The sequence below is a fragment of the Thamnophis elegans genome, chromosome 5 (genome assembly GCF_009769535.1).
Source record: "Thamnophis elegans isolate rThaEle1 chromosome 5, rThaEle1.pri, whole genome shotgun sequence".
In the NCBI taxonomy this organism is placed as follows: domain Eukaryota; kingdom Metazoa; phylum Chordata; class Lepidosauria; order Squamata; family Colubridae; genus Thamnophis; species Thamnophis elegans.
In genome coordinates this window covers 26,488,676-26,504,965 of record NC_045545.1, presented here as the reverse complement: position 1 = coordinate 26,504,965, position 16,290 = coordinate 26,488,676, and the positions used below count along the sequence as shown (strand labels likewise).

At 44.0% G+C, this 16,290-nt stretch overlaps 1 protein-coding gene across 1 annotated transcript in view; it reads left to right on the top strand.

Annotated features, from left to right (window-relative positions):
- The window catches only part of CACHD1 (cache domain containing 1), a 135,908-nt gene that overhangs the window by 39,781 nt on the left and 79,837 nt on the right, over positions 1–16,290 (top strand). Inside the window, 1 exon segment of the mRNA XM_032217813.1 lies at positions 973–1,035. Within this exon segment, the coding sequence (XP_032073704.1) occupies positions 973–1,035 (63 nt within the window).

Sequence of the window (16,290 nt, the reverse complement as noted above, 5' to 3'; positions counted from 1 at the left end):
AGTTATATTAGGAAGTTTCTGGTTCAAGGATGTGCCTGAACAGTGAGCAATTTCTTGCCCTTGTCTTATTAGAGAGAAAGAAGATGGAGTCTTTCCTTTTATTCCAATGAAATATAAATGAAGTGGCTATAATGGTTAATATAAGCTATTGGATAGATCCAGCTTCAAGTCCCATTCGACCTGAATCCAACTTAACCTTTCAGATATGGGTATATAAAAGGAGGGAAAACTACAAATGCCAACCTTGACCTCCCAGAGGAATAATTTAAGGGCAATGATTAATAATAAAAATCGTTTTTAAATTTTTACTTTGTATTCCTCACTGGTACTGACCTAGAGAAAAAAGGAAAAGTGTAAAAGGAATCGAACTGGTTAAAAAAAAAAGCAGACTTTCAAATTTGGGAGATGCATTATGCCTGTGGCGGTACTCCATGTGAACATCAGCACTGGGAGAAGGAAGTACAAGCCCATCCCTTCCCATCACGGGGGCCTCTACACGATATTAAATAAAAGCAGTTTAGAAGACTAGACTGGTTCCTAATGAATTGAGATTAACAGAGAAGAAAAGCTTAAAAAGTAAAGAGATTGGGGGTGGGGAGACATTTTTTAAAAGCTGCATTGAATTAAATGTATATGTAAACAATTCCTATACTTGGGCAAAATCAGATTTCAGATGTAAAGCATAGCTTTTTTAAATTTATACCATTTGAACACAATAGCAGGCACTCTGGATGCAATATCCTAGTCTCTTTCCACCAAAATACAAACATATGTTTAACTTAATTAAGGAAGCATATGTGTGTCTAATGAAACTGGTGTGGTTTTTCATTCTCTATTATGATAATTCTTTTAAACTTTAATCTTTTGCCTTATAATACCTGTACTGAATCCAGCTGCTTTTTATTCTGAATATGTTAAAACCATGATAATTGTTCCTTGATGTCTAAGTGGTCTTTCTTAATTTTGTTGCAGCGGATATTCAACTCCTTTGTGTACACAGAAAAAATCTCAAATGGAGAAAGTGAAGTTCAACAGGTAGGAAAGTGTTGTTTAACCACCAATTACTACAGTAATACATACTAATGTTTTTTTCATAATGTTCTCTCCCAGGTCCACATATTCAGCAGGGTTTTTTCCCTTGTTTGTTTGTATGTTTGCTTTTTTCACTTCATTGTTTTAGATTGCTAACTTATAAATGTTTCTGTTGAGAATTGAACATATTTTTGCATTAGAAAATGGTGATGGATTCCTGAGAATGTTAAGACTGAAAATGTGTTTTTCTTAACTGAATATAGCATTGATGGTTGCAAAACATTTCATTTTAATGCTGGTGGTTATAGTAATTCAGAGTTCTCTAGTAAAGTTTTTCTCCATCAAGAAAAGAGCATTCAAACCCCCTGAAGTGTAAATAAGACCAAGCCAAACAAAGAGAGTTCATCTGGAAACACTTTCCCTTTCTTTTGCCATGGGGGGAAAGTGGATCAAAGAGGGCAAGGATGGGGAGGGCCACGTGAGCCCACAGAGAAGGACTGTTTGGAAACAAAAAGTCTGCAGAAAAAAACCAAAAAACCTAAAGAAGCAACTGACTTAATTGTCCCCAGTCAACACCAGAGGATGGTAACATGGTCCTCTGGCTATGCTGATTAGGACAGACATGGAACTATCTTGGGATTCTGCTTTCTGAGACAGATGCCACATTTTCTGTAAGTTGTGCAGCATATAGGACTTATTCTAGGCATGTGTCCTTCAGTGTAAAAGTCCACTGCTACACTCATTGGATATGGAGAAGACCACTTTGGGTGTGCTTATCTGTCAAAGTTTACTCTGCAAACATTGCTTCTCTTGTATAGATTGGCAGTGGAGTTTGACATTGAAGGACACATGTTTGGTATTATTAATTTTCCATTAGACACATCTTCAAAAATTTCTCTGTAACTTTGTTAAAAGCAAATTCAGCTGGGTTACTGCCACACAAAAAAGAATTTTAAAAAAGGTTTTTAGAAGGCATTACAAAAGAGATTTATATTCATGAGGAGCAATAGAAATGTTTTAGACACATAACTGACAATTTAAATGGTTTATTGTAAAGCTTTTGATATAATTATGTTAGCCAAGTGTATTTTTTTGCCATTTGTTTTACCCAATTGACCTTATACAAGATAATAAAGGAATTTGTAAAAATACATTAACTATTCGAGTAACAGTCTAAGGTAGCCACTCATCTATCTTGCTCTAACCTACTGTATGGATAAGTTCTCCATAGTGAGGGGGAGGAGTATCCAGGATGGGGTTGACTTTATCCTCTCGTTGATTGGACTGAGTCATCAGAGCTCTTGGTATAAGCCTCTGGTCCACCAGGCTCCGCTCAGTTTATAGACTCAGTCCACTCAAATGGACGGTTGACCATCCTAGATCTCCAACAGGTCGAAGATATTCAAGAAAGAAAAGGAAGGAAAATTCCAGTGTCTCCCTCCTACAGCATCCCAGGCGAGCTGGCAACTCCCGGGACTGTAAGGATCGGCCAAAAGCCCCTCAGGGGGCGCCCCGCCGCCCAGGCTTCTGAGTGAGACAAGCAACACTCAGACAGGAATTTGCCAGGTGAGCAGGAGACAGAGGGCAGAAGCCTCTGGCAGGCACGCCCGGCTGCAAGGACGCCAGCAGCGCCGGAGACTTCCCCAAGAGCCGCGGATCGTGAGAAGGGACAGGCTAGGACGGCGCGGAGCCCCCCCGCCCCCTGGAAGGGAGCCTTGCAAACGCGGAGCGCCCGCCCCATTGGTACGTGACCCACCTCATTGGAGGGGGCTCACGGGCAAAGCAAGGACTCCAGCGGCATGGGAAGTGAAGAAAACGGCAGCAGCGCAGCTCTTCGGAGCACAAGCCGCCCAGCCAGAAGATTCAAAAGGGGCGCCTTCATCTCCTGGCAAAGGCGCCATCTTGAAGCCATAAGGGACCATGTGTTCCAAGATGGCGGCGCCCAGAGGCAACAGGAGACTGGCAGGACACAGGTACTGGCAACAACAGCTGGCAGTCCCACCAGGTTAGTGACCACCCCTCAGGCGGCCCAGAAAAGGGGGGGGAGGAAAGGCAGAGACAAAAAGAAGCACCTCTCCCCCAGGGCAGAGCTGGAAACAGGCGGGGGGGGGGGGCGGCAAGGCAGAGACAAAAAAAAAAAAAACACCTCTCCCCCAGGGCAAAGCTGAAAGCAGGGGGGGGGGGTCACAAGCCTCCCAAGCCATCTAAATAAGAAAGGAGGAGGCATTAAAGACTGCAACAGATTTGCAAGAGGGCAAGTGGCCTCAAATCCATCCCATGCCAGGGAAAGAAAAGAAAGGCTCCTGGAGGCCCCACAGCAGGTGGGACTGCAGGGGAGACAACCATTTGCAGGCAAGAATCCCCTTTGACACCCCTAGTCCTTGGGGTCTCCCTCAGAGGTGGCAATCCCCCTCCCCCATGCTGCCTCCCTGAGATCAGCCTCTGCCCCCCCCCCAGACAGGCAGGGGCCCCCAGCCAGCAAGCACCACAGGGGCCCCCAATTTTCAGACATAATGATGAAGGGCTTCCAGCAATGCCTGACATTGCTGCAGCAGCCTCAAATGCTGCCTCAGTGGCATCCTCTCCTAGGATACCTGAAGGGCTGGAAACCTAGGGGGAGGACAGCTTAGCTTCTCAGCCTTATCATGGGAGGAGAGTGAGCTGGATTGTGAGGAGGGGGAAGTCAGGGAGGATGACCTATCCGATGACATAGGCTTGCCCCCCCCCCAAGCTGACCTTCACCGGGTTGTTCCAGCCTTTGTTATATAAATCACTCCTTTTTAAGGGTTAAGCAGCCGCCAGGCTTGGGAACAGAGCAGCAGAGGCACCACCTCAGCAGCAGGGGTTTTCTGCAGAAACCAGGTTTGAGGAGCAGGCCATTGAGACCAACTCCCAGGGCCTTTCTTGAATCGGTCAAGTGCCAAGGGGCCATTCCCATGCTCACATCCACAGACAAGGCCTTTTTCAATGTGGATCAAGACATGGAGGGGGTGCTATCCCACCCACCAGGGGCGCCTTGGCTTTGGCTCTGCAACACCCCTGATTCTGCCAGGGGAATCTGAGCAGGCTCTGACGTGGGAAGACAGGAAGGCGGGCCTCACCCTCCGAAGAGGCATCAGGCAGCCACCTGGGCGGTGAAGGCCGCCATCACCGCCTCATTGTTCAACAGGTCTCCTCTGCTCTGGCTGCAGGAGCTGCAACAACGCATCCCCATTACCGAGGTCAGAGCGCACCAGGACATCAATAAGCTGGGGGCGGTCATCCAATCTGTGACAGATGCCTCATTGTCTGCAACCAGGCTTGCCTCCAGGGCAATTGTTCCACTGTTGCATCTCGCAGGCTGCTGTGGCTGAGACAGTGGCAGGCAGAGGTTCACCACAGGTGGCGCCTGGCATCCACTCCTTTCACAGGAGATGTCCTTTTTGGACCCGCTCTGGACCCCTATCTGGTCGAGAATAAGGACTAGAGGAAGGATCTCCCCACAGCCCCTAAGAGGGGACAGTTCAGGACGGTGCCTTACTCCAGACGGCCCTGTTCCCGGGGACAAGACTTCGGGTCCTCCTTCTGGGGTTAGGATCCCTTCAGGGGTTCAGGGGCGGGGTACTCAGGTGCCAGGCATTACTAGGAGGCTCTTCCGGCAGGCAGAGATGCCAAGATAGGCAGCAGAGGGGCAGGCAGCAGAAGCGGCCCTTCCGAGGGAGCGGAGGATGTGGCGGGGGGGATGCCCCTCCCGCAAAAACTAAGGCCAGAACCGAGTCACCCCCCCCCCTAGGGGGGCGGTTGGCATACTTCACCGACTGCTGCGACCGTGCCTCATCAGATAAATAGGTTCAGAACACCATGAGGCACAGTCCGGCTCTGGAACTCCTGTCTAAACCCCTGGGGTTTTTCCAGAGCTGCCCGGTTTCAAATAACCCGGCACGGAGATTACTGATGCAGCTATACAACTCCTGCTGGACATGGAGCCATCCAGCCAGTGCCTCTAGACAGCAGGGCCAAGGGCATTACACCATCCCTTTCGTAATCCCCAAGACATCGGGGATGGAGGCCAATTCTGGATCTGAAGTGGCGGGACCGCTTCAATCGTTACAGGAGGTTCAAAATACATTCCCTCCACTCCATCTTGGAGGGAATCAGACAGGGAGACTTCCGCACTTTTATAGACCCCACAGAGGCCTATTTACACATTCCCATCATTAGGGATTACAGGAGGTTTCTCACGTTCAGCTACCTGGGGCAGCACTCCCATAACCAGGCCTTGCCCTTCGGCCGGTATCCCTCCCCGCAAGACTTCACCAAGGTAATGGCTGCCTTAGCAGCGAGCTGGAGGCAGATTCCAGTTAGGATTCTAGGCCACCTAGATGACCTCCTCATACAGTCATCCTTTGAAGGGGCATTAGGGGATCTAGATATCACCTTGCCATTCCTGAGGGAGCACGGGTTCTCGGGGAATCCGGTTAAAAGCCAACTCTACCCTTCCACTAGGCTCATTCACCTAGGGGCTCTGATAGACTCAGTGGCAGGTAAGATATTCCTGTCACCCAAAAGACAGTGCTCGCTAAGACAACTAGTCATCCAGGTAATCAAGGGAGACAGGGTGCCTTTAGCCACATGGTCTAGATGGTTAGGCACCAGGGTCTCAGCCTTTGGCATTATTCCTTGGGCCCGTCTCTACATCAGAGACCTACAAGGGTCCCCTTGCCATTCCAGCAAAGGCACAGGAGCTACTCCCAGGCCAGGGTTCTTCTCCCGGCAATAGTCCCACGCTCACTGATCGGGTGGACGTCCCCGGCGATAACTAAGGGCGAATTCTTCAGAACGCCAGACCGGGTGATGGTAGCCACAGGTGCCAACCTGTTCGGAGGGTGGGGGGCGCCCACCTACAAGACCAGATAGTGCATGGACAGTGAACCAGACAGAACTGACTCACAATATCAACTGGTTGGAACGCAGGGCAGTTCGCTTGACCCTAGAAAAATTTCACCACTCTGTCAAGGACAGACACCTTCCAGCCCCCCCCAGACAATATTGCACCCAAGGCCCACTTAAACAGACGGGGGGACCAAGTCGAAGGCCCTCATGCGGGAGGCCAAAAGGCCGGGTCAGTGGGCCGTAAGGAACATTCTCTCCTTAAGGGCGGAACATATAGCGGGGGGGGGGACAACATCAGAGCCAATTGGCTCAGCTGGGCAGAAGTGGACAACTCGGAGTGGAGATTGCACCGGGTGATCTTCAGAGAGGCGATGGACCACCTCAGCCACCCGGAAGTCGAGCTATTTGCCACCCCCCCAACACCCAGCTCCCAAGGTTTACGTCAGGTACCAAAGCCTGGGGTCAGAAGGGGCAATAGCAGTTAGACTTATATACCGCTTCATAGGGCTTTCAGCCCTCTCCGGGCAGTTTACAGAGTCAGCATGTCGCCCCCAACAACAATCCGGGTCCTCATTTTGCCCACCTCGGAAGGATGGAAGGCTCCTGGCCCCTGGCCTCGGGGACTGCTCTACGCTTACTCACCCTTGCCCCGGATTCCCAGGGTCATCCAAAAATTCTTTGGGAGGGGGCGGAGCTGGTACTGGTTGCCCCCTATTGGCCCAGGAGGCTATGGTTGGCAGACCTTCAGTCGCTATTGGGGGACAGAGTGCAGAGGATTCCTCAGGATAGGCTCTCCCTCAGGCAGGGGTCACTGGAACACCCGGAACCCCAATGGCTCCAATTGACCACTTGGTGGTTGAGCGGAGCATCCTGAAGGAGGAAAGACTTTCCATCAGGGGGATAGAGCCCTTAGTGCTCAGATTTCTTCAGGCAGGCCTGGACAAGGGGTTAGACCCTAACACGTTTAGGAGACAAGTCTCGGCCATTTCTCAGCACTTCTATGCGGTAGAGCCCAGGCACTCAGTCAACAACCCTTAGCAAGGCAGTTTCTGAAGGGGGCATCCAACCTCACACCACTCACGATACACAGGTGCCCCTCCTGGGTCTTGCATAAAGGGCTGGATGCTTTAAGGGGGCCCATTTGAACCATTGCGAACAATGTCTCTAAAGTTTTTAACCTTTAAGGTGGTGTTCCTAGTGGCCATCAAATCTGCCAGGCGGACATCACAGCTGCAGGGCCTGTCCATGGAGGACGACCTATGCATCTTTCACCAGGACAGAGAGGTGCCGCAGCTGGACCCTTCCTTCATTCCTAAGGTGGGTTCATGTTTCCACAAATTACAGGACCTGGGCGTGCCCAATTTCTGTCTGGACCCTGCTCACCACCTAGAGAAGAAGTGGCACACCTTAGATAGAACCTGCCCAAAGGGAAAGTCCGAGGCCCGGTTGGTCTCCTACCATCTGTGGTCTCTGGGTAAAAAGGTGACTTCCACCACAATAGGCAGGTGGTGAGGACCTGCATCGCTACAGCCTACCAATCCCAGGGCATGCAGGCACCAAGCCCCATCACAGCACATTCCACACGAAGTGCAGCCATCTTGGCATCCTGGGCTACACAGGCCTCATTGGCGGAGACATGTAGGGCAGCCGCAGGGTCTTCTTCCTCACCCTTCGTGAGGAACTACAAGCTGGACACCTTTGCCTCGGTGGAGGCTTTGTTTGAGCGCAGGGTACTACAGGCTGTCCACAGGGCAAGGGAGACATCTCACCAGGCTTACTTTGGCCAGGGGTCTTCAACTTATTACCCACCCTAGGGACGTTGGCTTTGGTACGTCCCATCCTGGATACTCCTCCCCCTCACTATGGAGAAAGGGCGTTGGTACTTACCTGATACGCCTCTTCTCATAGTGGGGGGGGAGTATCCAGACCCCCCCTGTCATGCTAAGGTAACATTTACTAGGTTGTAGGTTGTAATAACATGACCAAAGTAGGATTCAATAAAAAGTAGAAACCTTAACAAGGTCTGGAGTGGATGGTTCAACGAGTCGGATAGAGTTCTTTGTCTACAAACTGGGCGGAGCCTGGTGGACCAGAGGCTTATACCAAGAGCTCTGATGACTCAGTCCAATCAACGAGAGGATAAAGTCAACCCCATCCTGGATACTCCCCCCCCACTATGAGAAGAGGCGTATCAGGTAAGTACCAACGCCCTGTTTAACCCCATCATATCCAGTCCTTTGCCAGATTGTTGTAACTGGATAAGGTAAGATAGTACTTGTACTTGTAATTTAGCACAGCTGGAGATTTGAAGAGAGTGGACTACTATTATTTCTTTTTTTTAAAAAAAAGATATTTTTATTGTTTGCTAACAATTAAAGGGGAAGGAAAAGTCTAATTTGATAGTGACAGTGATATAAAACAGAGAAACAAGTAAGAAGCATGAATAAAAATATTAAAGGATAACTTTCTAGTGATACATTCTCCCTTTCCCTTCCCTTTCATCCATTTCTTACAATCAGGACATTTATACACTGAACACGGAAGATGATTGCTTTTAAGTCCTTTCATCTATTATTTTTTTATTGGTCTGGTAACTTTTTTCTTTAAAAACCTTATGCTTGTAGATGAGTAGAGGAGAGCTTGGGATGGGGGTGATGCAACTATTCTGGCCTCTTAGGAGCTTTCAATGCCATTGACCTTGGTGGTGTTCTGGACCAGCTATGGTAGCTGAGAGTGGGAGACACTTTGTGTGGTGGTGGTGGTGGTGTTCTACTTTCTACTTAGATGAGATGAGGCTCTGATAGCAATATCAATGGCATTTAGACTTATATACCACCCCATAATGCTTTACATTACTCTCTGGTTTACAACGTAGAGCAGTGGTTCTCAGTCTTTTCTTCACCATGGAACCCCTTTAAATGCCTTTTTTGGCTACAGACCCCCAAGACTCAACTTTTAAATTAAATTATAATTTTTCTTCAAGTCTTTGTGGACACCATGTGACCAAGTAGGTTGAGAACCACTGATGTAAAACATTATTTTACTGACCTTGGAAGGATGAGTCCTGTGAGGATTGAACTCCAGACCGGGCAGAGTTTGTCTGTGATACTGCACTTTTAAACAGTGTATCACAGGGGCTCCTGCTAATCCCACTAATTAAATGCAGATGGGAGAAAAGGAGATTGAAAGTTCTACATCAGCTTTCTATACATGTTGCTGCTCATTTTTAGTAGTTGAGAATGGGAGACACTTTGGGTGGTGGCAATGTTCTACTTTCTACTTTGTGGTTCCAGTCAGTGTTGGTGGAGAAGGAGAGGTGAATGAAGGATGTTTCTTTGGGTTTCAGGTTTTTTACTGGCCTCTTTAATACCTACATGAAATTTCTGGGGGAAATAATCTAATGGCATGGCGTTCAGTATCATCAGAATGCTGAAGATATTCCATTATTCATTTCCACCACTAACTGGACAGATGAATGCTGTTGCAGTCTAGCTGAGTGTCCGGAGGCTGTCAGAAGATGAATGGAGTGACTTTTATTTGATCCTGGTAACCCTGGCAAGTCAGAGTGGCTCTGGATTTTGGGTCCCCCCAGCCTAGTGATATTTCATTTTTGACTCTGACAGCTTTGCACAGATCTGTGTCAGCTATGCCCTTTCCTGCAACATGCTGTACATTGGGCTGCTTTTTAAGATTACCTGGAAATTACAACTGGTCAAAATGCAGTGGCATGGTTAGTGATGTGTGTCTTCAGATTTACCCATATTCCATACCAGTGGCACAAGTTGTATTGGTTCACAATTTCCTTCCAGATGTAATTCAAGCTTACCTTTAAAACTGTATATGGCATGGGACCAGGTTATCTGCGGGACCTCCCTCTTCTTAAGGATATGTGCCCATCTTCTCAGATGGAACAGGTTGGACATGCTCCTAGTCCTTTATAAGTTCCATTTCATGGAATCTAGGAAGTGTGCCTTTTCCATGTCAGCCACTGCCCTGTGGATCACCCCTTCCCCTGAAATTTGGCAGCTGCCCCTTTTTTAATCTTCCAAAAAGCACTTAAAATCTGGCTTTTCTTGTAAGCACAAGGTAAGGTTGATGAGATGAACTTATGGTCTGCATCTGGAAGTTTAGCTATGGCGCCAGGGTTTTTTGTTTATTTGGTTAGTTAGTTTTAGAAAAAGTGGTTTTAATATATTTTTAATTGCAAACAGATACTAGCCTAAATTTGCCTAAATTTGGCTTGCTGTATAATGTGTAGCAGCAGTCCTCAACCTTTCTGACTCAAGGATTGGCAGTGGTGGCAGCAGGAGGAAGGAGATGGTTTCCTGTGCGCAACTCAATCTCGCACATCACAACTAAAGCTTTGCACACTCTCCCGCTGCTTGCGCAACCCAGTTCCAAATGGGCCACAGACAGGTACTGGTCTGCGGCCCAGGGATTGGAGAACCCTAATATATAAGGAGCCATTCCTGCATAGATTTGGTTAGAGCTCTATGATAGGTATACACTCTCAATTTTGCCATTGCTATATTTTTCTCACTCTGGTCAATCAATCTATTATTGTTGGCAAGGTTCCTCTTTTCTAATGTACCAAATTTGGTCTTGCAGTTGTCAGCATACAGTAATTGTGATATTTTACATTTATGGTTTCTGGAATTATATCTAACAAAAATGTGTGGTTTCAGTTCAGATTTTATTTTTAGGACTATATATGATTAAATGTTCCTTCTTTGTTCACAACATTTTTAGGACATTTTCAACATTTAGTGTTATATGATTTGTCTTTTTGGTAATTAGTAATGGAGTTCCGTACTGTTTATAAAATATTTTATATCAATTTCACATTAAATATTTCAAGATTTACCCATAGCTACCGATGCTGCTGCATTCTGAACAATTGTAGTTTCCAGATGATTTTCAAGAGCAGACCCCGATAAAGAGTTTTGCAATACCCTAACTAAGAAATGATTAAGGCATGAGTGGTTGCAAGCAGGGTCTCCCATCCAGGATTGGGTACAATTAGGAGCTAAATGGAGTAACATGAAGACCTGAACCCATACAAAAGTGATACTCAGGCTCTTGATGAGCTGCTACCGATAGTTCAGGGGCATGAAACAGACATAGCAATTCTGGAGCACTGTGGAGGAATACCAGAAGAAAATTTGGTCAAGTCAAGAATGACCTCACATTTGCACCTACATAACAAGGACAGAGAAGTTTCTTATTTCTTCACTCTCCATCTTTACTACATTGGAAGACTGTCCCAATGTCTTCATTAAGAGTGGCTCATTCACTTTCGAAGACTAAACCCTTTTTGAGATTGTGTTTCAGCATGATTTCCACTAAAAAAAATTGTGACATTTTTGGACATCAAAATCTGTTCATATGACAGATGGGGGCTTTGTGATATGATTTGAGATTCATTCTGTCTGTAGGTCTTATCTATAAAGTAGATAAAAATGTATTAAATTTTTTTTACCCAGTTCTTGTATTACAGTGCTGGGATATACAGTATTCTTCGTGTAAAAACATCAATTCTGAAGTTTGTATAATAGATTTGTACTTAACCATTAAAACTACTAAGGATATTATACTTTCAGATCAACAAATTGATTAAGCCACAAAATGGTTTAGGGGAATAAAGTACGAACCTGAATATTACATTGCTGCCTAGCAATTATGACATCATCCCTGAAGATGTGTTATACTACTAATCTGTTGAAAGCACCAGTTGTTGTTTGATGATACACTTTCCTTCTTGCAAACAGGGAACTGACAGGAGTTCTTTTTTAAATCAGCTAATGTCAAATATTGCCAGTAAAGTGGGTCTATGCATCACTCTGGGCCCGTGATGACGAACCTATGGCACACGTGTCCAAAGTGGCATGTGAAGCCATGTTGCCTGGCACATGTGCGGCCTTGCCTGTTTGTCTTCTGGGTTTCTGGCACACATGTGTGGGTGACGATTAGCTGTCCTTCATGTGTGCAGCAGTGCTGAAAACTGGTGTGCACATGTACGCTGGCCAGCTGATTGTTGAATGCGCATGTGAGCCAGAACCCGGAAGCTTGGATTTTCCAGAGTGTGATCCCGTTTTTACACATCATCGCTGAAAACTAGCCTGTGCATGAGTGCTGCCCAGTTGATCATCATGCGCGCATACGCGCTAGAACTCGGAAGTTGGGCTTTTCCAGAGTGCGGCCCTGAGAAGCGTGCGCACATGTGAGCCCCGATTCCATGCAGGTTTTTCAGCACTCACTGCCAAAAAGGTTTGCCACCACTGCTCTAGATTGAGGTGTGATTATACCATGATTTATTGAATAAAACCAATAGTTAAGTTCACATAATACTCTAAGAGCCAATATCAAATAAATCAGATATGTGCAATATTTTGAGCCTAAAATGGAATCAGAGCATTAGAAGAGATGGCAAGAGCCTGGGAAAAATAATTTTTTTTTTTTGCCAAGGAAAATGCCAGTACCTCCCAGAAAAAGCAGCTTAATGTAGTGCTAATAAGTTTGCATGACAGAAAGGTAGCTAGGAAAATATGAACAGAACCTCAGAAGTTTGAGGCTTGCCTCAGGGAATACAGTTCTTTTTATGTGGCAGTTCATCTTCTGTCAATAGAAAAAAAATTAACAAAAACACTTGTTGCTTAGTGTAGATTGGGATAGCATGCTGTGATCAACTTACCTTGGAGACATTGGTACAAGCAAATTCTTAAACTCTCATCACAGTTGTTATTCCATCCCAAGCAGTGCATCTCTTAACAATGACAAATGCTAGACATTTAAAAGGCTAATGTAGGAGCCCTCCAATGGATGCATTTCTCTGACATATTTACAAATAGGGATAGCAAGAAGAGGATAATTTCTTAAACAATTATGTTCAGCTTTTATTCTTTTTACCACATGATTTTGATCCAGGGATTATTTGTGTGAGAGAATGGAAAGGGATTTTGTGTGTGCATATTCTTGATTTAAAAAAAACATGTATCATATTCTAAGCTAAACTAAAGTATCATTATTAATCTTTAGCTGTACAACACTGATGTAATGAAGAAAACAGTAATTGAGGCATATAAGAAGTTTGGTCTGGAGGCAGGGGTGTGAGTCTACCAGTTCTGACCGGCTTGGGCGAACTGGTAGCTCTGACAATCAGCTGGGAACGAACTGGTTCGCCCCGATGATCAGATGGGCCCACCTGCCCGCCCGTGCTATTTCCCTACCTTTATCTTCTCAACTGAGTCACGTGGCAGAGCAGATTGCCATGCGAATCAGCTGTGTTACTCCTCTGAAGAAACCCAGAAGTGAATATTTCTTCAAACTGAGCATGTGCGCACAGCAAATCGCATGATCACCGAACTGGTTGTTAAACCGGGAGGATCTCACCATTATCTGGAGGTTAAGACATCAGACTAGAAGCCAGGAGACTGTGAGTTAGACACAAAGCCAGTTGGATGACCTTAGGCCAGTTACTCTTTCCAGTATAAAGGAGGAGGGAATGGCAAACTGCTTCCAAAACCCTTGCCAAGAAAACTGCAGGGACTTGTCCAGAGAGTTGCAAGGTCAATATATACATACACACATGGCCAGTAACATTGGGACCAAGATCACCACAGAATGACAGTTTTTAAGAGCTACTATAAGCCTTTTAAATATAATTTACCATTTTTTCTTTCTGCACCAAACATCCACTGGTCATTTTGGTGTTGCAAGAGCTTGATTTCTTTGCCTGATCTGCAGATAGTTAAAGGGCTTTATTTTCTTGCTGGCTTGTTTGGTCCTGGATGAGAATTACAAATTATTGGCCTAGTGGACTTCTGGCACAGCACCGGCAAAAGAATGAAAGACCATAGATTTGGGACTGCAAAAAATGTATCCAGGCAACAGGATTAAAGAACATGCCAAGACAATCATAAAATAATATCTAAACAGCCTAAGAAAAAGCCAATATAGATAATTATGGTAGACATATGAAAATAGTAATCTAACTTAAAGTTTTTATGATTATTTCAAGAATTTGAATTATGTTCAGGATTTAAAATTAGCAAGTTTTTTCTCTCCTTTTTCAGAAAATCTGAAATGATCTAAAAACAGTATCAATGAATTTAACTAGCAGCAATTGTTCTTACACAAGTTTTCCACTTTAGCTAAAAAAAGTCCACACATCTTAAAATTGCTGAGGTTGAGAAACTGTGTACTAATAAATTCTTACAAGTAAAGCTACTAAATAGATTTTTACTATATACTGATCTATGACTATAGTAAAAATTTGATCTGATACTTCTATAGCAGAACATATGTACCTTTTACTGCATTGCTTTGTGATGCTTTCCTGCTTTATCAGTTTGCTGATTTACCTGCATGCATTTCCTTCTCACCTTGTACTGCCAGTGAGTGGTTACATCTAAGCCTATAAAATAAGTAGATCTACTGGTCACACACCTAATTATAAAACATCTTGAGATACACTGACTGCCCTGTGTGGGAATGAAAATTGTAGTCAAGGTAACCATCCTTTATTGGGAACATGTCACATTTGTGCATATGTGTGAATTTGTGAGAATTTTGTGTGAAATTGAGAGCTAAAAGGACTTATTGTTGAAGTAGCTATAAAATCTAGGCTCTTTGGAAATATTTTGATCCTTCCAGAGACCATTTCATTGGCTTTCTTTGAAGAATAATGCCTTTCACTACAATTTTGTGGGTGGTCTGCACACTATTTAAAATCATATGGGTTAAATTATACAAGGGATTTTAGAAGAAGAGACCCATTTGGAAGGGTTTTCTGATAGAGCCTCCAATAGGTATTACTTACATCACCTCCCTAGATGCATACATTAACTCTTAACTAGATATAAATAAATGTCTAAACATTCTTAGTATTGTGATGAATTCTTAGGTGTCAGAGAAGATAGATGAGGCCCCATAGAGTACAGCTACAATGGTTAAAAGCTCAGGATTGAAAAGATCGAAAGAGTAAGTGAGCACTTTGGTTTTAATAATAACTAAGTCTTTTTAGGACTAATGAATCACAAGTACTAGAGCTTTATGAGTAAAGGTAATGTATACAAATTGATCATATTAAAACAACTGTGAGGGTGTATTGTAAGCAGACCTAATCCTCTATCAGCTTTTCCTCTTCTTGTGGGTCATTTGTCTTTGGACGGATCACCCTAAAAGCACAAGTTGCTGGTTCAGCAGCTAAAATATTTCTGATAGTTTAAAAAAAAAATGTCTGAAAACAAAAACAGTGAAGAAATACACCTGTTGGCTTGTGAAAAAATGATAATTACATTTCATATCACTGGCAACCAAGGAAAATATTTGAGGTAAAACCTGTGATTTGTTGTCCAGCACATTGGGGTTATTTGCCATTAGGTACAATATTTCCATAAGGCTTTACTACTTCTTTATTAATTCATACCATAAGAATCATATGGAATTTTAAGAAATATGGAATGTTTTTTTAAAAAAAACCTCAAACAGAGAATGCCTGCAGCATAGATGGGTCTCACATAATAGTAAAAAACATCTGAAATCATTTTTTGCTACATAGAGCACACACACACACACCAAAAAAAAATCAATATTTTCTCTCCTCAAAGCGAGAGAAAATATTTTATTGGTAACTTTTTAAAATAGCAATTACAGAGTATTCACTTTAAATAATCTTAGAAAATGGAAAAACATATTTAGGAAGACCAACCTCATCTTTCAAAATAAATAATAATATGCCCATTTAAATAATATCTTGTTTAGTTATGTATAATACCTTTCACATTTACATTGAAAACCTTGGGTTTGTTATCATTAGCTAGCCATTCATTTGTACAGGCAGTCGCTAGGTTAAGAACATTTGATTTAGGGACAACTAATACTTATGAACATGTTGCCATAAAACCTATCATATTAAAATTTTAAGTTAATTATTTGTAACAATGAATGCATGCATGAGTTTGTGTAATACTTATGATAATGTTGCACAGCTTCAATAGTTTTTTAGTTCAAGGAAACAGAATGACATCCACCATTTTAAGTAAGACCACATTGCCATTTACACTGGGTTGAATGTTTGCCTTTGTATTTGGCCCTCACATCAGATCTTTAGTATAAAACCAGAAGTAACTTCTTTTCTTTACTTACAAGTAATAGAGTGATAAATTTGACTGACTCTTCACAACCACTGTTCTCACTAAACTATCTCTCTTACCTTGGAAGCAGTCTAGAGACTTGCTTGAAACAAACATTTCTCCCAATGTGTGAAGCATAGTAGCCTGAAGGGGCTAAAGACTGGAGGAGAGCTGCTATGCCAACAGCATCCTAAAATGGTCCATATTATAAGGTATACTAGAGATAACATTTTCCTTAAAAGTTAAATTCCTT